At 39.5% G+C, this 23,774-nt stretch overlaps 1 protein-coding gene across 1 annotated transcript; it reads right to left on the minus strand.

The window, feature by feature from the left end:
* Positions 1 to 1,818: 1,818 nt before the first annotated feature.
* On the minus strand, positions 1,819 to 17,424 carry LOC113445526 (keratin, type II cytoskeletal cochleal-like). The gene is made up of 9 exons (XM_087925260.1): positions 16,836 to 17,424; positions 13,188 to 13,399; positions 11,334 to 11,394; positions 10,493 to 10,588; positions 8,518 to 8,682; positions 7,759 to 7,884; positions 5,048 to 5,268; positions 3,914 to 3,942; positions 1,819 to 3,794 (listed from the first exon to the last, which is right to left on the minus strand). The coding sequence occupies exons 1-9, from the start codon at positions 17,343 to 17,345 to the stop codon at positions 3,238 to 3,240; spliced, it is 1,977 nt and encodes a 658-aa protein (XP_087781386.1). The 5' UTR covers positions 17,346 to 17,424; the 3' UTR covers positions 1,819 to 3,237.
* Between the last annotated feature and the right edge of the window lie 6,350 nt (positions 17,425 to 23,774).

Here is a 23,774-nt window from a genome sequence, read left to right on the forward strand (position 1 = left end):
TGCGGTTCCTGAAGTAGTGTAGTAGTGCCATATTAATGTACTCTGCCCGTAATAACCATGCCACTGCATTCTGGACCAGCCATGCCTTTTGCACGGTGTTCATCATAAACCCATACAGAGGGCATTGCAGTAATCCAACTGGGCAATAATTGAAGCCTACATAACCATGAGCAGAGCCTTCTAGTCTAGAAATGGGTATAATTGATATCCCAATTAAAATTGTGCAAACAGGCCTGCCTGGCCATCTCTACCACCTGTTTCCTGAACATAAGTTGTGAGCCCAAAGGAACTCTTGCATCACCCGGCATTTGCTCCCGCTAAATATAATTGTCATTTGTTCAGTAATGACATTCCATTTTTTTTGCTGTTTATAGAATTTGATTAATACATGAAATTCTTTTCTTTCACATCCAATCACATCTTGTATTCTTTCAGAATATGCAAATATTACTCTTTACTTAAGGAGACTAGTAAATCAAATAAATTAAAGCTAATAGTGGCAAACTATTTTTAAAGAACTACAATGGATTTATAGTCCACCTTTCAGAGCCTAAGGTGATATGTGAGAACCTTTGTTTGTCTTTATTTTATATCCTCCTTGACTGTTTTTTTTTTAGATAATTCAAAGTGACAATCATACCTAATACTCCTTTCTCCTCCTGTTTTCCCAACAACAGATCTGTACAGTGAATTGGATTGACCGAGAGTGATTGGCTCAAAATCACCCAGCTGACTTTCATTTTTAAGGTGGGTCTAGAATAAAACTCTCCTGGTTTCTAGCTTAGGGCACCAATGAGCCTTAACCACTAGACCAAACTGCTTCTATCACCTTCCTTCTGTCAACTACATGTAATGTCTGCAACCATCAGCTCTGGTATCAGAACAAGTGAGGATCTGTATGCAGTTGGAGCATTCTGGTCAATGGTGGATTAAGGCTCACTGGTGCCCTAAGCACTGGCAAATGTTGGGGCACACCTCCTTTGTACATACTGTACAAACAAAGCCATATTCTCAACTTTGTGGTGCCCACTTTAGGTCTGGTACCCTATGTTGGCTCTGTAAACTGCTTAGAGAAGGCTGCAAAAAACACTGTGAAGCGGTATATAAGTCTAAGTGCTATTGCTATCCCATCTCAGTAGAGCAGATTCACAGGAATAGTGCCACAGCTTTTATTTTGTATCAGAAATACAGAACTACAAAAGTGTGATCTAAATGTGACCCTTCAGATCAAATGTTGGATGAAGTCCAAGCGGCGGTCAGTTTTGTTCCTCAGTGTGACATGGCATTGTTTTTTGGACATAAAAAGAAAAGGGAAACCAGTGTGGATCACTTCATGGGGAGAAGCAATTCAGATAAGCTTCTGCACATTCTCACAATGTGAATTGTGCCGCTGTGTAAACTTCAAAGTGTAGAGGTCCTTCACACAAGGGGTACTTGGAAGTATTCCTGATCTTCAGAGGAGAAACTCAACATGAATAAATTCAAATCTTCCTTTGTGTGTGTGTGTGTGTGTGTGTGTGTGCATGATTGATTCTTAATATAACCCAAAATTTGTCAAACATCCTATTCCCAAGCAAGTTGCAGGACTTTTCTTAAGCAAAATCTGCAATAAATTGTGTTTGCTTGAATGGATTTCTCCAAAGAGATTGCTTTCATGCATTCTACATGTAAATTATATACTTTAATGTACTGGTATGTGTTTTTAATGGAGAATTTAATATATTTTTGTACTGATGGAAGTACACTGCAAAGTTGAGAAAAATGCAGATCTGAAAAGCTCAGTTTTTAATCTTTATTTACCTCTGGAAATGAGATGCCTGGTGAGTTTGAATTCTAATGTAAAGTAAATGATTTTTGTCTCTGTGTCTTCTTGACAGAGGGAGCTGTACCAGCAAGTATATTTTCACAGAGAAAAAATTAGAGACAGAAGAAAGCAAGAAACAAAACTACTAAAGTGAAGCAGAAGCCAAGTGCATGCATGCAATTTATTGAAAATATAGAAGGAAACTTGGAGTGCTTAACAAGGAGCAAAATATAGCAATAATGTTAAAGATATATGTCCTTTGCAACTAATCCTTAATCAGAATAGCAATGCATGCATTGAACTATGGCAAAGCACACTTAATTTAAAAGATGCAATAGAATTCCACACTACAACGAGGAAACCTTCTAGCGTGTTATTTGGGTTCAAATTTCTACTAATCTTTTTTGACAGAAACTCAGCTTTTACCAGTAACATCTGAGTGCAGAAGCGGATCATCTACACGCATCCCCAACTACTCTTCATCCCAACATCTCACCGTTTCAATTCTGAACCCAGCATACATATTTTTTTTAAAAGAGATTTTAACAATGTGGGAAAATGAATGTGATCCCCATCTCCATCTAACTGCAAGTCTAGCTCTAACAGGGAAGAAAAATATATCAAGAGAGGGTATTCCAGTATTCCAAAAATGGGGGCGAAGAAGTCAAGAGAAGGGATCAGTGTTAAAATCCGTATACAGTAAATCTTGATGCAGGGGTGAGGGGAGGGAGAGGCAGGAGAAAGAAATGTTATTTGCAACCCCATCTTGGACAGTTAATATGTGGCTTCCCTTTCTGAAATGCTTTGCTAGGCGCCAAGAACAAAAAGGAAATCAAAAACTAAAATAAAACCCCAAATTCAAAAACAGGGCCCCCAAAATATTCCCAGTATAGACTGAGGCAAAAGGAGCATACATGATTGGAGACTGTTTGAAGAGTTTTAAAGACAGAAAACCTCGGCCATTACACGCTGAAACCATCTACAGTAAGTATCTCAAATAAATATAAGGTCCTGCTATTTCTTTCCCATGGGGTGTGGGTAATCCAGAGGCCCTGTGAAATCCCAGATACCTAGGCATGGCCTCCCCCTCAGAGCCTATTCATCATTTTTCAACCTTTTTACAGCCATTCAGCTGGTCTCTAAAATTGAGCAATGGAACCAGGGCTGGTTCTGGGGAGAGGAAAAGAATGGCAGAACTGGAGGAGTGAGTCCTCAACTTTCTCTTTTGAGAAAATTGACTCTGAATCTGGTATGAGCCAGCCCCACCCCACTCATTTGCCATGGCCATGCCCAATACCTGAGGCTGGCACCTGGCACACCCCAAACCCTCAAATATGGTCTTAATCTAGAACATGGCTGTTCCCAGTCATGAATGTAATGATTCATGCATCTGTCTCCACATGAAGTTCCTTCTTCCCAGCTCTTGGGCTTATTTAGTACATAAATTTTCTGACTGAAGAACTGACTGATGTGACTTGGACATTTCTAAGCCCAGAGCTACTCTCACCACGGGAAGCCCCAAACACAGTTCCAGAGATGCCTCCAGCCCCAGAACTATGTGTTCCCATGCTAGACCCTCCAGAAACACAGGTGGCTCCTACACTATGGTGTATTCCACCATGGTGACTAGTTCCACAGTTTCCATCTGCAGAAAGACTGGAGTTATGTCTGCCACCTCCAGAGGTCATTACATGCTTGGTAACATTGGCTGTGTAGCCACCACTGCTGGCACTAACCCCTCCTGCAGTTCCCAATCCAGCCCCGTGTACCATCCCATGATTGACTCCAGCTGCCATGCCTCCTGAGCCTCCTGTAGTCCTGGGGCCCATTGTGTGGATACAAGGTGCACTCCCAGCAGTGAAGCCTTCTCCCATGCCACTAAAGTTTCCATGATTGTGTTCCATGCCTCTTCCTGCAGCAGCACCATAGGCCACTCCTACTCCCATTCCAGGGGGACATTCACCCACTGGGCAGCCTCCACTAACCATTGCTGTAAAGATGGCAAACAAGAGAGGTTCTGTTACTTGGATGGCAGGCTTGAAAATATCAAGCACACAATATTTGGTTATGTATTTTTAAATGGGGTGAGGGGATGCTCAAGGTACTCACCAACACTGACAGGGTTGCCTCCGTAAATCCTGTTAGGATGAGAAAAGTGAAAATCAGAAACAGAAGTGCAGGATGGCTTATACAGACCATGTTCTTTAAAGACTCAATATTTCAAAAACAGACATTGGGCATTCTTTGTCTATAGGCTTTGCTATATTCATTGTCATAATGCTCAGCACCACTATTGAAATAGGATGTTCTGGCTTGTGGCTAGCACATCTGAACTGCAGAAATTCATGTGGTTCTTAAATGGAAGCAAAGGCACGTTTTTCTGTCACATCATGTTGGCTGGATTTTGGTAATTCATTCCTGTTGATGCTTAGAAAAGTGGGTGAGGATCAGTCAACTGCAAAAGGCAACTTTACTTTGAATAGGTTACACCTTGCTACAATACCTTTAACACCCTCAAACAGCATTTGCCTATCTCAGTCTAAACACCTGGCTGATTGTGCAGCCAACACAATAAAGCTTATAAGAAGCTGAATGAGGTGAATCAGTCTTCCCAGGTTTCAAAAATCTAGGAAATTCTTTGCTGCCATCTAGTAGCTCAGTGGATTCTTGTACTACTTATCTGATTTCCATAAAGAGAAAGTAGAATATAGTCTCCAAGTGTTGCAAAGAACAACATCTTTCAGAAATCATATCTTCCTGCTGATTCTGGAAAGGTAACCATAGAGGTCTCCCAATAAAAACTAATTTATATTCTCAGGATGGGTATATAAGGACATTACTTATCCAGTATTCAATTCTTTATTTTTAGAATTGTATAGTACATTATTCCCAGCCTCACCCAATCAAACCACCTAATTATAACATTGATAATGTATTGAGTATTTTTCCTTTCATAAATATAGCTTATCCTCAATTCGATGTCTTCCATTTTTATCTAGCATTCTAAATACCAGTTTCCCATTTTAGCATCTTTTAAAACAGGCATGTATAACATAACAGTTTAGGCGTTTGGGTGTTCAGCCTTACAATTATTCTTGGCTACCGACCATATTGATTAGGATGAATAGGAACCCAACAATATCTAAAAAAAACCTCCCACAGATTGCTACCCCCTTTTAATAGCTGGACATTACAAATATGTGTTTTTATATTTTTCTAAGTATATTTAGAAGTGCACCTCACCTGCTCTCCTCTCCTTCCAGCAGTGCCTTATAGGTAGCAATTTCAATATCTAGAGCCAGCTTGGTGTTTAGCAGGTCCTGATAGTCACGGAGCAGGGATGCCAGTTTATCTTTCGACTGCTGGTAGGCTGTCTGCAGTTCAACATGCTTAGTTCGAGCGTCTTTTAAGGCAATATCACCACGTTGCTCGCTGTCACAAATGGCTGATTGAAGACTGGCAACCTAGGATCAGGAGATAACAGATAATCAGAGTTGGAAGGTACCTTGTAAGTCATCTAGTCCAACCCCCTGCCCAAGCAGGAGATCCCACACCATTTCTGACAAATGGCAGCCCAATCTCTTCTTGAAAGGCTCAAGTGATGATGCTCCCACAGCTTCCGAGGGCAAGCTGTTCCATTGGTTAATTGTTCTCATGGTCAGAAAGTTTCTCCTTATTTCCAGGTTAAATCTCTCCTTGTTCAGTTTCCATTCATTGTTCCTTGTCTGGCCTACAGGTGCTTTAGAAAATAGCTTGACCCCTTCCTCTCTGTGGCAGCCCCTCAAATATTGGAAGACTGCTATCATGTCTCCCCTGGTCCTTCTCTTCACTAGACTAGCCATTCCCAATTCCAGCAAGTTCCAGCAGCCATGCCAAGTTTCAGCTATGCCCAGTTCCAGTCCCCTAATCATCCTAGTTGCTCTTCTCTGTACTTTTTCTAGAGTCTCAACATCATTTTTATAGTGTGGTGACCAAAACTGGATGCAGTACTCTAGTAGAAGAAAAGCTTAAGGAAAGGCAGTGTCAGCTGATTAAGACAGAGTATGAAACAGAGATGGGCTGAATCTGATCCATGAGTGTTGAAGAAACTAGCTAAAGAAACCATAGTCTTTCCTCTCAGCTAATTAAATTAGTCAGGGACATTGGTAGAATCAAAAGCAGATAGAGAAGACACATGGAACAAACAGGGAAGTTACTTGGATTCTGAGAAATGGGAAACTACATATTAAGTATGTGAAAATCCACCATGATACCTGTAGTTTAATACCTATGCCCCAATACTGAAACACTGTGCATTCTCTCCACCCACCCTGCTTCTATCACTACCACCATTCAATCTGTTGTCCGTGTCTAACAGCTCCTTCCAAAGGTACTTTTTCAAAAGGCAACTGGGCTTTGTTTTTCCTTGAAAACATTTCACTTCTCGCCCAAGAAGCTTCTTTTCAGTTCTGAAGAAGCTTTGGGACAACCATGACCTGGATGTCTTAGAATCTCCATAGACATATCCAGCAGCTCCTTATGCAATGAACAGGCAGCCTGGCAGTGAGAAAGGATGGGATGAGGACCTAGCATTCAAAGCAAGTGATAGCAAAGAAGGAAGAATCCACTGGCAGTGTCAATCTCTCTGTTCTCTTGCTATAAATTTTATTGTCATAATAGTGGTAGCATACATATTCACTCATTAAGAGCTAACCATATTTCCAAGAAAAGGAATATGCTGGAAGATATCATTCCCGATTGAATATTTCACTCAGATGGATTTGATAAGCATGTTATGACATAATATTCCCGCCAACCAGGGGGCAGAATAACTGTGCTATTTTTAATCCAGGTCTTGCTTTAACTTGCCCTTTAGATTTCCTCTCCACTTCCAGATCACATTAGCAAACTTCACTTTATTTCATTTTGATTTCTTCTGTTACAGGGTACTATGTATTATCTATGCAAACCAATCTAATTCTAATGTATTTTAATTTTGCTGTGAAGTGAAGGCTGATCATGTTTTCTTGAGCAGAAGTCTAATAATGACATTTCAATATTTATGCCCAAACTGCCAATCTTATTTCCTAGTCTGGGTGTTGTTTTCTAAAAACTTTGCTCAATTTAGTTCCAGTCGGTATCATATTCCGAATATATCTTTATATACAGTATTATCTCATTGTATTAAATATTATATGATGAGAATTTGATAATCTGAAAGTACTGCTGTTAGCATTTGTTTTCAACCCTTGAAACAAATACAAGTAGCTAATATGCCATGGCATTTAACTATTGAACAACTTCTTTGCAGTCATAATGGTGATGTTACATATTTTAACATTGCCATTTATTGTATAACATATGCCAGCCTTTGGCAGCTTCTATTTGTTTGTAGCCACAGCAGGTGGCAGCATCCCATTGACTTTGACTGAAGTGAAAAAACTAATCCAATTCAAACACGGTTAGGATTTGGAAGATTATCAGGAAATCCCAAGGTTAGATCAGAAAACTGGGGGGGAAAATCCCAGAAAAAAAATGAGGCCAAGTAGACCCAGGAGTCAAACACAATTCAACAGATACTTTGTTTTTATGATAAGCCAACCTTATCCTTCAAATATTCTCCTCTTCAGAAAACAAATGTACATTTGTGGAGGGAAGTGGGATTATTCTATTTGATATTTTGGGGTGGTGGGGAGAGAGAACAAGACCTTAATAGCACAGAGGTTCCCTTATAGTTTTTCACTGTGGTATTTCCAAAATGTGGGTGAAAGAACACATTGCAATTTAATGGACATTCCGGAAGAATACCTGAGAGGAATCTTCTGAGAAAGCCTCAGTAGTTTTCTTTTTCTTTACAGCGAGCCTCTTTGAAAGGATCAATAAGTTCTCGAGATTCCAGAGAACCTGTTTACTTGCTATTGTAGGAAAATAAGATCATTCGAGATGAAGCAATAAAATAAGATTGACACCCCTACCTGCTTCTTTGCGTTTTCACTGTCCGTTTGCAGCCTCTGGACCATCCTGCTGAGCTCGGCAATCTCGTGCTGGTTATTTTTCAGTTCTTCATTGAATTTGCCTCGATTGTTCTGAATTTCTGCAATCTAATAAATAAAAATCACCCTCACTCTTACTGTCATTTGAGCAGTCGATGGCATATCAACATGAAAAAAAAAAATCCTTCATCATTTGCTGTGTTTTGTGGTATAGGCCATACCAGGCATGGGATATAACTATCTGTTATGATAGCTGTGATTTGTAGGTATACACTGAACAGGAAGATAGCAATAGCACTTAAACTTAAATACTGCTTCACAGGGCTTTATAGCCCTCTCTAAGTGGTTTACAGAATTAGCATATTGCCCCCAACAATCTGGGTCCTCATTTTACCGACCATGGAAGGATGGAAGGCTAAGTCAACCTTGAGCTAGTCAGGATTGAGGAAATTGAACTCCTGGCAATGTGAGCAGAGTTAGCTTGCAATACTGCATTCTATCCACTGCACCACAGCGGCTCTTATAAGATCTGAAGAAGGCAATAAGACTTGTGGGAGGAGGACATTGTTACTTTTCCTAGTGGTCAAGTGGCTTTGTTGAAGCCTCTCACCTGATAGTCCATGCCAAGGTTTGCTTCTCAACTCATGGATGAGTTTGTTCAAACAAAGAGCTCAGTTGTTGCATCTGGATCTGCTTGATTTTTCCAAGCAAGGTCCCTGTGACTATCAAAGTAATACTCACCTTGCTGTGATAAAAAGCTTCAGCTTCTTGCTTGCTGGTGTGAGCAATATTCTGATACCAGGCTTCTACGTTCTTAAGGATGAGATCCATATCCAGGTCACGTGTATTGTCCATTTTCAGAACCACAGAAGTGTCACACATTTGGTTGTTGAACTGAGTTAATTCCTGTAGAGCATATGATTCCAAAATAAGTTTTCACATCCTTGTAGGGATATACTGTATAAAACACTACTGTGTTTCTCCGACAATACGGCCTCCACCAGTAGGAAGGTCCAGCATGATTTCTATGCATGAGGTGAAATTAAGCCCCACCCCCAAAATTTAGGCCTATTTAAGCCATGTGTTCCCCCGCCATTTCTCACATCGTTCGTTAGAACTACATGAGGTGAAGAGAAATGGGGGGAAGGGCAGGGGTGAGTGGGGAGAAAACTTGCCTTTAGGAGTGCCCTGCAGGTAGCCTAGGCTAGAATACCCCCATCTACCGATAGAACAACAGGCGATAGAAGCTCCCCGAAGGCAGAGTCCCCAGCCGCTTCAGGGTGTGGCGTGGTTGCCCATGTCCCCTCACCTTTAGGCAGTCTCTTTGGGGCGATGGACGCTCCCCAAGTGCAGTCACCAGCCACTTCAATCAGCCAGTAGAAGCAGCCTCAGGGCGAGCGTGCACACACACTCCCCTTGCCGCGAGGCTGCTTCTATTAGCTGATGAAAGCTCCCTGAAGGCAGAGTCCCCAGCCACTTCAGGGAATGGCTGTCCATGTCCCCTCATCTTTAGGCAGTCTTTTTCAGGTGATGGAAGCTCCCCAAGTGCAGTCACCAGCCACTTCGATCAGCCGGTAGAAGCGGCCTCAGGGTGAGCGCACAAACACACTCCTCTCACCGCGAGGCCATTTCTATCGGCCGATCGAAGTGGCTGGTGACTGCACTTGGGGAGCTTCCATCGCCTGAAAGACACTGCCTAATGGCAAGGGGGCACAGGCAGCCACACCTCGTCCCAAAGCAGCTGGGGACTCTGCCTTCGGGGAGCTTTCGTCAGCCGACAGAAGTGGCCTCGCAGCAAGGTATGTGCGATGAAAGCTCTAGGTGGGGGAGGAAATTAAATCACCCCTGAAAAGACGGCCTAGCCATTTTTGGGGGGGTCAAAAAAAAAAAAAGGCCTGGCCTTATTTTGTAAGAAACACAGTACATGCACAGACTGTAGCACAGAAAAAAAAAAAAGCCAGTTTCTTTTAGGGGTGCCATTCCTGAGGCAACACATGCTGTTTGAGTCCAGACATAGAACACATAAGGGACTGTTTTGTTCTTGGCTTAGAATGATAGTTTTGGTCTTGGCAGAAATCACTTAAGATAAAGGTGGGAGAAATGGGATATAAGCCAAATACATTGGGGGTTGAAGGGAGGAAGGGAAGAGACTGAAAAGATAAGTGGATTAACAGGACAGTGAGATGTGCCATGCTAGGAATTGGAGAGAGCAGCAATTGCACCTGAAGGGAGAGAGAGGGGTGGGAAGGTTCAAGGAATATGAGATGAATGGGCAGAATGGTGGAATATACCTTGATGGAAACTAATGATGGGAAGAGCTACCAGAGGGAATAATATGCATTGTCTTGCCCTATAGGCCTATCTGCATTATGTTTCACCTGAAATCTGGAACTGCCAATGCATTCTGCATTCTGGTTCTGACCCAAAATGGTTCCAGAACATCCAGAATGTGATGGTTTGTTCCAATTTTCAAATCAAACATTTCTCCTGTTTCTTGTTCACCCCTACATTATTGCCTTCTACTGCTTAACAATTAATGTACTTTGGTCCTCTTTTAGGGCCCTACAATAGAATGCCAATAAAAGAGGGCATATTGAGCAAAGCTGTTGGAGCTGTGGTAGGTTAGGACCACACACCCACAATTGTATGATGGAATTGTTGCTGTTTCTCTCTATCGATATGTTACCAACAGGTTTCATAAGAACTAGATACCCACCTCTGCAAAGATACACCTTAGAACTTCCAATTCTTGTGCTAAAACATCAACTTTAGATTCCAGCTCTTCTTTAGTGAGGAAGACACAATCAACGTCCTAAGTAGAAAGGAAAACCATATAAGAAATTGTATTTTTTTTTATAAAAAAAGGAAGTTTCATACAAAATAAAAAGTCTTTTTATGGAGCAGGGGGAGTTTGTATATTCATTATGATGTTATAATAAAGAAAACATTTTTGAATATTATCTCAAAATGAGTTAAAGTTGGATCATATAGAATTTTTAAATCATATTTGAAAATCAGTGCCAGGCAGCTGATTGTTAAGCAGATGTTCCTAAATTACCAATAGCAATAGCACTTAGACTTGTATACTGCTTCATAATGCTTTACAGCCCTCTCTAAATGGTTTAGACAGTCAGTATATTGCCCCCAACAACTTTGGGTTCACATTTTACCGACCTTGGAAGGATAGAAGGCTGAGTCAATCTTGAGCCTGGCGGGATTTGAACTGCAAAATTGCAGGCAGCCGACAGTCACCAGAGGTGACTAACTCTAACCACTGTGCCACCAAGGCTCAGCATTCCGTTGATTTGCAGCATTTACTGTAAAATCTTATAAATCAATCCAAGAATGCTGATGGAGCGATAAAGAATGCAAACTTGGAACAGGGTTAAGAATAGACATTAGAGTCCATTCATCCCAGAAATCAATTTTTTTTTTAGTTTTTCCTCTGTGCGCATGGACCGATTGCCATCATTTAATGTATTTATGGAGGTCTAGCTAGATTAAAAAAACCACCGAGTGCAAAGTTTCATGTATTTTGTGTTATATTTAAAAATTACCTTTTTCAGCACCACAAATTCATTCTCTGCTGTTGTACGCCTGTTAACCTCATCTTCATATCTGCATTAGAGAAAAAAAAGAAAGGTGGTTCTTAACATCAGAAATATTTAAATAAAAAGCAGGTCTCACCGGTATGTTTCCATCTGATAATTTTGCCACCTTTTCATTCATTTAGTTAAAAGACCTCTAGGTTCTCTTCAAGGCCAACAGACTCACCCCAGGTGGCTTACATATACCAGACATAAGCAAAATACCACAACAGTTAATGTATCCTTCCAAATAGTGAACTACCTAAGCAACAATTTGAAACTCAAGCAAAGCCCTAGATATTTGTTGGAAAACGGATTTTTAAAGCTTTTTTTAAAAAAAAGCAGGCTGATGATACTCAGATAAGCAAGGTGTTCCATAAACTGGAACAATCAAAAAAGAAACAACCCTTGTTCTTTCACTGTAATTACTACCCCGAAGCTATCATATCATGTAGAGAGCTGGTTTGGTCTGGTGGTTAAAGCACCAGGCTAGAAACCAGAAGGCTGAGTTCTCAATCCTGCCTTAGTCATGAAAGCTTTTGGCTGATTTTGAGCTGGTCACTGTCTCTGTGCCCAAAATGTCAGAATCTGGTGACAAGCCAGTCCTGTTGTTAGGAATGTATGTCACCTAACAGTTATTTGGGTTGGAAATATATAAACTAGGATAGACATTTTAATACTATGTCTTTAAGAAAATGCTAAAACTATAATTGGGCATGGTTTCTCAAATGACCATAAGATGGAGCCAGAAACTTGGGTTGTTTAGTCTCAGTGAGTGTGTGAGTCTCTATTTCTTCTGTTGGAGAGAATTTCCGTTCCTCCTAATGACTGTTACTGATCTTTGATGTAAGTCTGTTACTGAACTGTTTTTTGATACTGGACTTTGGTATTTGGATTATCCCTGAACTGAACACTGACTGCCTTACCTGTGAATGACTTGGACCACTTATCTTGAACTTTGCTAAAACATTTATTGGAAGTAAAAACCTATATTTACTGTACAGTGTATCTGTGTGCTGTGTGTGTGCAATTCTTCACTACTCTCACTATGTCTCCCTGTATGTGCTCATTCTCCGAACAGGGAATTACCTCAACACCTGTCATAACAAATGGATTAACACTTGGTTGATCTAACAAAAGGAGACCCTGCATTTTGTGGGGAAAATGCTAGGAAGGTTAAAAAAAGGCTTTTATGAACTCGGAGGTAATGTCAATACAACTTAGATCAGCCTTTTTCAACCTCAGTTTCACTGGGATTGCTGCTCACAAAATTCTCAGCCCTACACGCTGGAATTGCAGTCTCAGCACATCTGGAGAATGGCAGATGCAATCAACACAGGTAGTCCTCCATTATCATTTAACAACTGTTTGACATTACAACAGCCCTCAAAAAAGTGACTTATGACTATTTTCATACTTAAGACCATTGCAGCATAAGAGATAAAAATCCAGATACTTGACAACGGACTTATATTTATGATGGTTGCAGTGTCCCAGGCTCATGTAATTCCCCTTTCGTGACCTTCTGGCAAGCAACGTCAATGGGGAAGCTGGATTCACTTACCAGCCCTGTTACTAACCTAACAACTGTAGTAATTCACTTGGCAATTGTGGCAAGAAAGATCATAAAATAGGGCAAAACTCACTTAACAAACGTTTCGCTTAGCAACATAAATTTTGGGCTCAATTGTGGATGTAAATCGAGGACTATCTGTATTTAGATCCTGATAGACAATATCTTGAAATGCAGCTGATCAGATTCTTATCTGGGGAGGGGATTCCAGTATAGTGCCAAGCTTCAGTCTTCCAAATATGTTTACTCACCTAGACCTATATTCCTCAACTAGCTCCTGCATGTTCTTCTGTTCATGTTCCAGTTTTTCTCTTTCACTTTGGAGACATTCCAGTTGTTTCTTAAGTGAGACAATGAAATTCTCATAGTAGGCTTCGAGGTTCTTCCGGGTAGGCTGAACGTATTGATTCAGGAGTTCCCATTTAGTACCAAGAACTTTGTTCTGCTGCTCCAGGGATCGAACCTGAAAGAAACAATCTCTCCAGTAAGTCTTCCAACTAAACTAGTTTCTCGCAGTGGATTAGCTGAGGGTGGCCTTATACCCAATTATCAAGGGATTCACTCCTGCATCTTTAATAGTGAGATAGCTTCAGGGGGCTTCAGGATGTGTCATTTGCTTCTGGATTATTATTAAAGCTACGATAATTCCACCTTCCTTGGTATCGGATAATCTAATGAAAAAGCACAAATTATGTGTGACCTAGAATGTGCATCCTCCCTGAGAAAACACTTGAAATTGGTATGAATCAAACACAATTTTAGTCTTTTGTTTGTTTATTTTAAGCTGAAGGCCATTTCACAGATGCAGCGATAGCCTGTGTTTGCTATAGTGCAGTTAGGAAAAAAACCACACCTACTTATTGCTCTCTGCAATTATAACTATGCTTGGCAAACTATTTTCTCACAGTTCCCCAGGCTCTGTGCCCCGGAGTACCAGCTGTCTGTCAAACAAGGAAAAATTCTTTTCACCTGCTCACTTCGCCTGCTGCTGCTATTATTGCATGACAAGTGAGCAGATGGAATGGGTGATGGGGCCAATGGGGAGAATTTGGGAAGGGAGCTAATTAGTCCTTGGCTTGGCTTAGAAAAATAATGCAGTGGGTGAGGGAAAATTGAACATTACTCAAAACTCCCCTATCAATCTGCAGTATCTATGATCTGCTTCAATCAGTTGAGCCTCTGGGCTGAATTCTGAAACAGTCGATACACATCCAAGTTTGTCTCTTGGTGATATGCTGGGATTACAGTTCCTCAGACTTTCCAGCCTCGGGGCTATTGGCCCATTTTCTTGGGAATCCTAAGAATTCTAGACCCAAGACATAAGAAGGGAGCCAAATGGATAATGCTGAACTATTCCAAAATAATCTGATGGAGTGAAGTTGTAGATCTGTGAGCAACTCAAAACTAGAGGTGACCCAGGCCAATATTTCAAATTTTTTCAAAATACTTCATCTTGTATGTAGCTCTGTCTCTCTGATGTGTAAGAATTATACTCAACTTTTGTCTTGTTTGTGCAAATGTAATAGCAAGAAGAAGCCTTGCTGTTGGTTGCCATAAAGTGGGCCTTTTCTGTGGTTGGTCATTTGAGCAGCCGCGCCCAACTATGATCTGTTTGAGGTAAATCATTGCCCAGGCCTTCCTCTTGTGAGAGTTTGGTGCTTAATTAACTTGATTTGTCGTGGATTGATTTTAAATTATTTTTCTCTTTCTCTTGAGTGTTTGACAAAACATTTAAATATTTTATTAACATTATGTTTGGCAGACTACTCCAATTATCATAGCTTTTGTATTCCTGAATTATCTATTTTAAGTATTCTTTTTCTTGCCTACTGCTTTGAGAATTAGTTGGTTGATAATTCACTACTGACACTTCAGGAGCCTTATGTGTGAAGTAGTTTTAAATAAATACTATACCTTTGTCTACCATTGGGAATTAAAATGGTATAGTTCACATTTTTACTATTCAGGCTACTTTTGGTAGACAAACATGTCTCTTACAGCAATAGCCTCATGTAGTTTAGATATAGATCTAAGATGGCTGAGACTGAGCTGAAATAATTTACAAATAATTTTTCTAGTCATTTAATTGATGGGCAGAATGGACAATATGAATTTATAGCTCTGCTGCTGATGAATTAATCAAACATCGACCACAAAGCATAAACCTAAAAACCACAGCAAAGTAGCAGAGAACTAAAAGGTAAAAGGAAAAGGAATTTCAGTTCTGAATGGTTAACTTGATAAAAAATAAAAAAGAAAGCAATTTCTGAGGTTTTTTTGTTTAGAGTATGAGGTATGAGGAGAGTGGGATGATTCTGTTTAGGCTGGAAGCTAAGCAGGATCAGAAGTGGTTAGTATTTGGATGGATGAGTTCTTGAGAATGCCAAGGTAGTCAGCTAAACTTGAAACCTGAACAAGCATTCTAGAAGAAGAGTATGGCAATCTTATTGTTGCCAATAATATCCATGTAATAGACAACAAAGTAAAGAATATTTCCCTGTAATCTTCAGCAGCTGAGCTCAACTAAAAGGCAGCTACCTTTTATAAAAACAAATGCCCAAAATATTGAGCTCCAGATTTTTTTTTTCCCCTTCCATTCAATTGTGTCCAACAAGCCCCTGTAGTTTTCTCGGCAAGATTTTTCACAAGTGGTTTGCCATGGCCTCCTTTCTAGGATTGACAGAACATGACTGGCCCAATGTTTCTTCTCTGGCTTCATGCACAAAGTGAGACTAGAACTCACAGTCTCACAGTTTCTAACTTGATGTCTTAACCACTACACCAAACTGACTGTGAAGCGCCAGATATTGGAACTTATTTTGGCAAGTGATTTTTTGTAATGGCTTTGTGTACTCACAATTGCTGACAGATTCTCATTTGAATGGAATAAGTGACTGATCATGAAATGGTTTTGTAGCTCTGATTTATCTTTAGATTAGAAGGGCATGTATTTAAAATTTGAAGAATATAAAATGGAAAGGGAGGAAACAGTTTATAATTTCTACTGCTTCCTTCAATTTTCACTTCAATTGCAGTGAATCAGGATTTCAACCCCCATTTCCTATTCAGGTATCTTATTCTCATGAAATGGATCTATACAGATCCAGGTAATAACTTATTGAAACAATTACATTTATGGATGCCTTCCTTCACTTGTCTGTCCAGCCAAGTCAATCATGTCCCTTCCCTGTTATAATTTCAACTCGGAATTTTTTTTTAAAAAAACAGTATTTTCTATTCAGCAAATATAAAATTAGATAATACAATCACTTATTTAAAAAATGAGTCTTAATCCTAAGGTTAGTTGAAGTTGGAACAAGTCTAGGATTAGGGTTAGAAAAACCAGGTAGTTTTGATTGGCATATGATGGCCATAATATGGAAAGACTAGAATAGTAGAATACATTTGCAGTAGGTCTGAAGAGCAAAGGAGAAAAGTGGGTATGGAAGGAATCAAAGCTATTGCCATTTAATGAAGGAAATCTCAGGACACAAAATTCCTAGTTCAAATATTCCCCCTTAGAAAAAACTTCTCCCCATCCTCCTGTTTGGTGAAGGCATAATGCTGATCTCTATTTTAGGATTTTTACCATATTTATTAAGATAACAGAGCTGCCAATCTGAATCCTAATTATATTCCCAGTCTCTCTTGATGCATACACACAAACAAACAAGCAAGTCCCTCTTTACGAAATGTAATAATTCAGGAAAGATTTCTTATAATTAGTTGCTAGCATGGCAAGAAGAATGCAACAGGGGGAAGTTAGATGTTTATTTTAGAATGAGGAAGGAGTGTAGCAAGAGATGGAGAAAGGGGGATAGATGGATTATCCCAACTTATTCTTAAACGTTTAAAATTGAAAGTTGAAAAAAAAAAGAGAAGAATGGACAAACTCCTACCTTATCAATGAAGCAAGCAAACTGGTTGTTCAAGGTTTTCATCTCTTCTTTCTCATGTGTCCGTGCTTTGTGCTCCTCAGGATCAACTCCAATAGAAAGTGGCTTCAAGAGGCGCTCATCAATAGAGACCCCACGGATCCCTTCACTTCTGGTACTAGTCATGCTGTTCATTCTACAATATCCTCCATATCCACTCTGGCACTCAGCACCCCCATAACCTCCACCAAACCCTCCACCATAACCAAGACCCCCCATTCCCATCACCTGCCCACCCATCCCTATGCACTGTCCACCAGCTCCCCCGTAGATTTGTCCTCCAAAGCCTTGGCTATAAGATATTCTTTGCCTTCCCCCACCAAAATTATTCAGGCTCATGCTGGAGTAACCACCAGTTCCACATTGTCTTCCATATGGCTGGCATGGAGGAGCAGAGCTGCGGCCACCCACCATAGAAGCAGAAGAAAATCGCCTTGATCCACCTAAGCATCGAGACCCAACAGGTATGTTCATGGTTAGGATTGGTGTTTGAAAAGAGTTAAACAAACTATTAGTGAAGCAGTGCAATGAGGGAAAAGCAGAAGAGTGAAGGCAAGAGAGTCCCTTTGATTTGCAATCAGGGCTTCTCTCTTTTATATGGCTCAAGAGGTGCACCGGATGCAAAAAAAAAATTACATGAAACAACCTGGGTTTGGTTTGCCTAGCAGCTAGAATCTATGCTCCCGAGCAAAAATCTTTGTCATATGGGAAATAGCGTGAAATTAAAAAAAATGCTAGGCTTGCAAGCTTCCCTCTCTGTCTCTTATGTTTAGCTTTAATTAATCTGCTTCCTCAGTGTATAATTATCATCCACCAAAATATTTCAAGTGGCTTATTTACAGGGCAGTTTCACTTGCAGCTTCATCTCATTTTATGTTTAATTATTTGGATGGAATGCACAATTCTTGATAAGGAGCAATGGTTTGGATTTGTTTATTTATTTGCTCTCCTGCATGGAAACATGGAGCAAGAAGAGGTAGAATACATTAGGCTAGAAAAATCTGACTGAAAGCAAAAATTCAAAGCAAACTTAGAGTTACTCATCTAACTAAAAACCTTAAAGCAATCCCTCCCCCCCTCCCCCCCACTGAAATAATATTCGTCAAATGTCTTGAGGGGAGAGTTGATCAAGCCTAGATCCCCAAATTGGTACTCACAGATATTACCCAGGGCAGGAATCCCAAATCTGCTGATGATCAGAGCTGAAGTTTCCAGTGTCAGAAGTGCAAAGTAGGGTTTTACATGAAGCCCTGTGAAGGAAGAAGACAATTGAACAAAGTTTAAACATAAAAGAAGCAGCAATTTCATTTTGTAAGAGGGGAATTGTTTGCCTGAAGAGGTTGCCTATACTCTGGATATCCTTTTATACAGTAGATTGAAGTTCACAGTGAAATGCTATGGATATGGTATATTTGGACTTCAATAAGGCATTTGACAACTTACTTCTTGGTAAGATAGAACAATATAGGATAAACAGTACCATCATGAACTGAATTTGTAGTTGGCTGACCATCTGCACTTAGCACATAGTCCTTAATGGAACTACATCTACACGGAGGGAAGCATGCACTGGGATACCTCATGGCTCTGTTTTGGGCCCATTTCCCTTCAACATCTTCACAACCACTCAGATCAGGGATAGAAGGGGAACTCATCAAATTTACAGATGACATCTAGCTGGGGAGATTGCTAACACTTTGGAAGATTGACACAAGATTCAGAAGTATCTTGGTAGACTTCAGCATTGGGCTTTTTCAACAAGATGCAGTTCAATAGTGAGAAAAGTACAGTCCTCCACTTAGTCAGGAAAAGCCAAGTGCATAGGTACAGAATAGATGATTTCAACAGAGGGATAAGTCACAAGAAGTGATAATACCCCTTTATAGCACACTAGTGAGGACAATACTTCAGAATATTGTATATAGTTCTGGTCACCAAAGAAGCTAATACCCTAGAAAGAGTGTAGAAAAAAAAAAGCAACAAAGATGATAAGGCATCTGGGGGGGCTAAATTGTATGTCGAATGGTTAAAGGAACTAGCTATGCCTAGCCTAAGGAAAAGAAGGGTTAGACAAGAGGGGACATGATAACTGTTTTCCAGTACTTGAGGGCTGTCACAGAAAAGAGGGGATTGAGAGGGGCAAGTCAAGAAACAATAGTGGAAATCTATGAAGGAAAGACCCAATCTAGAAGTAAGGGGAGGGGAAATTGACAGTGAGAACAATTAATCAGTGGAATAGCTTGCCTGCCAGAGCTGTGGGTACTCCATCACTAGAGGTTTTCAAAAATGAAAAGTGAAACATCTGGAGTGAAAGTTGATAAGAGTATATATCACTTCTCTGGCATGTTTTGCACACACCCTGCCTGGCACAGTATCTAGATCGCCTTGATGGATCTTCAAAGCTAAACAGAGATAGCCTAGATCAGAGATGGCTAACCTTTTTGGCACCAAGTGCCTCTGCAAATGTGTCCCCAGAGCATGTGCTTCCTCACCCCCATGCATGCACAGCAGAGACCTGAAGACTAGATAGCCTGTGGGAGGCATGCTCGCATGTGCAGCAGAGCTGAGCTGGGGCAATGGCACACATGCCCACAGAGAGGGCTCTTCATGCCACCTGTAGCACTCATGCCATAGGTTCACCACTTCTGGCCTAGATCATTACTTGAATGGGAAATAACGGAATAGCAGGATTGAAGAATAAGTTGAGAAGTAGGGAAGGGGAATCCATTACAGATGAAAGCAATGGCAAATAACTTCTGTACTGTGACCAAGAAAATGATATGAAAGAGTCTATGAACTCACAAAGATTTATCTAATGTGGTGGATCTAATACAGGAAAAAGCATTCAGGAAAAATAGAACAATTTCTGGCAGTGGGTGATATCTGTGAACACATCTCTTTCATGTTAGCCAATTATATGCAGCAGTTATTTCTTTCCCATAGTAAAAATGTATCTATGAAGACCAGTTGCTGGCAAATCCATTGCTTTCTTTGGCACTTTGTAATAAATTGCAGTAGAGATCTAAGTTCTATACTCATAAATTATCTACACAAACTGTGAAATGCTTTTTGAGATTGCCATAGGCACATTGATTGTCCATGGTGAGATCAGAACTTGTAGGCGAGATGGTCTTTTTGGTTCTTATTAAATCTTACTCAACTTTCTCTTCTCCTGAAAGAACAGCTTTAAAAAAAAACATTCATAATATGGAAGAAGGCGGAGCCTCCTTGCTGACGGACCGTAGATCACAACTCTCTGCGGCTATGGTCTATGCTCTTTCATTGGAGAGCCCCAATTATTATGATTAGGGGCTGAAGCTGCCTTGGAGGGGCAGCAGAGTAAGGGGAAACCACAAGCCAGGTTGAGGGGAGCCGCATCTCCCCTCCTGGGCTTGGTCTTTCCACCCCCCCCCCCCAAAGACGACTGCAGCGGTGGTTTAAAATGGCCACCCCAGAGAGGAGGACTCAGCTGGATTAAGATTTGTTCAGGAGGGAAGAAAGAGGTGGATAACATCTGAACCGGAACAACTGGGCAATACAGCTAAACAAAAGTACCCTGGGATTAAGGTAACATGGAATTTTTAAGAAAAGAAAAGTGAGTGGCAAAATTACAAAGGGACTGGAAAAAAAATAAGAAAATTTTTTTGACAGCTAAGCGGGGCTTCGAACCGGGAAAGGAAGAAGCCGGAACTAAAGATTTAACTAAATTGGACTAAAATATTTTGGCAATAAACAGGCATAAAATAAAGCTGAACTTAAGATTGTCAAAAAATAATAATAATATGTCACTTGTATCTGCATTATTTCTTCTAGTTCTATTTTCTGTTTTTCTGTTAGGTTTTTGGTCATTAATTTGGTTTTTTTTTTGTTTATTTTAAGTCCCGCTACTGCTCCAAATTTCTCTAATTCACTCATCAATTTTGGTCCCCTGTCTTTTGGTTCTTCAAGGAAGAAAATCATGTCGTCCGCAAACGCTTGCAATTTATATTCCTCTTTCTTAACTGTTAATCCCTTTATATCTGAATTCCGCCTAATTCGTGTTAATAATGTCTCTAATGCTAATATGAAGAGCAGGGGAGAGAGTGGGCAACCCTGTCTCACTCCTTTTTCTATCTTTATTGGGCGGGTGCATTCCCCATTCACTATTATATTAGCTTGTTGTGTGTCATATATAGTTGTTATAATATTTTCAAATTTGGTACCCAGATTCAAATTATAAATTTTTTGAATTAAAAATTGCCAATTCAAATTATCGAAAGCTTTTTCTGCATCTAGAAACATGAGTGCTACTTGTCTCTCTGGGTGGGCTTCATAAAATTCTAGTACGTCTAATACTATTCTTAGATTATTCTTTATTTGCCTAGTTGGAAGGAATCCATTTTGATCTTCATGTATATACAAGTTTAGCAATCTTTTTTAATCTGTTTGCTATAATAGAAGTGAATATTTTATAATCAGTATTTAAGAGTGAAATCGGCCTGTAATTGTTTATATATCTGGGATCTGTATCCTCCTTCGGGATCAGCGAGATCAGTGCCCCCCTCCATGAGTCCGGCATCCTAGCTGCTAGTAAAACGTCATTAAAAACTTCCACCATAAGTGGTCCGATTTGATCTGCTATTGCCTTGTACAGCTCCCCTGGGATCCCGTCTGGGCCCGAGGTTTTATTATTTTTCTGGCTCTCTATTGCTGATTTCAATTCCGATTCAGTAATGTCTTTATTTAATAGTTCAGCCATTTCTTCCCCAATTGCCTTATCCTTTACTTCATCTAGATAATTCCTTATTCTATCTTCACTGACATCCTCTCTTTTGTATAAATCTTCAAAGTATTTATAAATGATTTCTTTTTTCTGTTCTATTTCCTGGTATGTATCTCCTTTGCTATCTATTAACTGGTATATCAGTCTCTTCTCTTTCTTTTTTTTCAATTTATAAGATAGCCATCTTCCTGGCTTGTTGGCATGTTCAAAATAGATTTGTCTAGTTAAGTTCAAATTCATAGTCATTTTCTCTTGATCAATTAAATTCAGTTTGTGTTTGACTATACTTATCTGATTTTGCAGTTTGGATTCTTTTGGGTTATTTTGTAGAAGGGTTTCTAGCTCCTTAATTCTCTGTTGTAATTTGTTTTGTTGGGAATATTTTTCCTTGTTTCTCTTAGCATTATAAGAGATTGTTGTGCCTCTTATAACCGCCTTCATCGTATCCCAGACATTTTGTTTCGTGGTTTCTCCGTTATCATTTTCTTTAATAAAAAAAATCAATTCCTCCTTTAATTTATTAATATATTCTTTCTCTCTTATTAATTGAGTGTTTAAGGTCCATCTTTTCTTTGGTTTTGCCCTGCCCTTCCATATTACCTGTATTGGATTATGGTCTGCCCATTCATTAGGCAAAATTTCCACTTCTTTTGTCTCATTTGCTATCTCTCCACTCATCCATGCCATATCAATCCGTGTCCATGTTTGGTGGGGATTTGAATAAAATGTAAATTGTCTTTTTTCAGGATGTGAAATACTTAGGAATTTGGCTAACCCCACACTGTAAGACACTTAAAGAAAACAATTATGATAAACTGATACATCAGGTAAAGAAAGATTTAGAATCGTGGGGGAAACTTCAAATTTCACTACTAGGCCGAATTGCTACTATTAAAATGAACATTCTCCCTAAATTTTTGTATTTATTCCAAACGATCCCAATTAAATTACATAAAAAGTTTTTTGAAGAAAAAATAATAATAATAAAGTTTACAAATTGGAGACTGGACTGTGCTGGAATATTGAGGTTAGAAAAACCCTAAACAAAAAAATAGGAGGAAAAAGTGAAGACTTTGTATAATGGAGAGTGCCACCTTTTGACAAAAACTTGAGCTCAAACAAAAGGGAAAGCATCCTGTTTCTGAATGAACTTGTGTGGATATAACATTAAAGAAATATTGAAACAAAGTAAGAATCTTAGAAAGTGAAAGCAGAACCAGAATAAAGAAAAAAGCAAGGAAAGACTGACTGTGGGATTGATTGATGTTTTTGGTACAGACCCTGGGCTAGAAGAATTGAGAACTTTAGAAAATTGAAAGAAGAAACAAGGAAAGTAAAAGTGGGGGTTTTTTGTGGACTTTAACGATCATAAAATACAAGAGTGTGCAATGATGATATCTCTTCTGGAATTAAAAATGGAACTTAAAAATATGAGAGAATTACTACAGGAAAGAGGCAAATCACTTTGCTCTGTGTTAGAAAAAATGGAAATGACAATTCAAGAACAGGAAAGAGCTTCAGAGGAGGAGTCGACTCAAGGAGAAGACATTTTAAATAGACAATTAACACAAAGAACACTACAAAGAAGTGGGGAAAGAAGGAAGGTTAAAAAGTTGAGATTTAAGAAGGCAATCAAAAGGGGGAATACCTGTGAAGTCGGGAAAGGCAGAAAGACCCAGCAGAAAAGGGGAAAGGAAGATATTAAGAAAGAGAGAGATACAAACTGGAATGAGAAAAGATATGGGGAAAAGAGGGGGAGGAGAAGCAGTAAGAAACAGGTGCATGAAATAAAGAAATACGGAAATAGTAAAACGTTGAAAAGAAATTGTTTTTTTTCAGAGATAATGGTTGATGAATTAAAAAGGGGATTCTGCAGGGAGACAAGGGGTAGTAAGAATATTTCTGCAATTAAAAATATTTAGAAAATAGGGTAATATAGATACTGATAACTTTTATTAAAAATTAAGGGGGGGAATATATTGTGGAATCCAAATGAAAAGATGTCATGATTATTATTGTAACTTCTTAAAAATAATGGTTTATTGGGAATCAAGATGAGGGAATAAAGGTATATTTTAATCATTGAGGTGTCACACTCAAAGCAGTAAAAGGGGGGAAACATATACTTTTTTTTCTGTAGT

This window comes from Pseudonaja textilis, chromosome 2, assembly GCF_049901715.1.
Source record: "Pseudonaja textilis isolate UNSWEBS1 chromosome 2, rPseTex1.2, whole genome shotgun sequence".
NCBI lineage: Eukaryota > Metazoa > Chordata > Lepidosauria > Squamata > Elapidae > Pseudonaja > Pseudonaja textilis.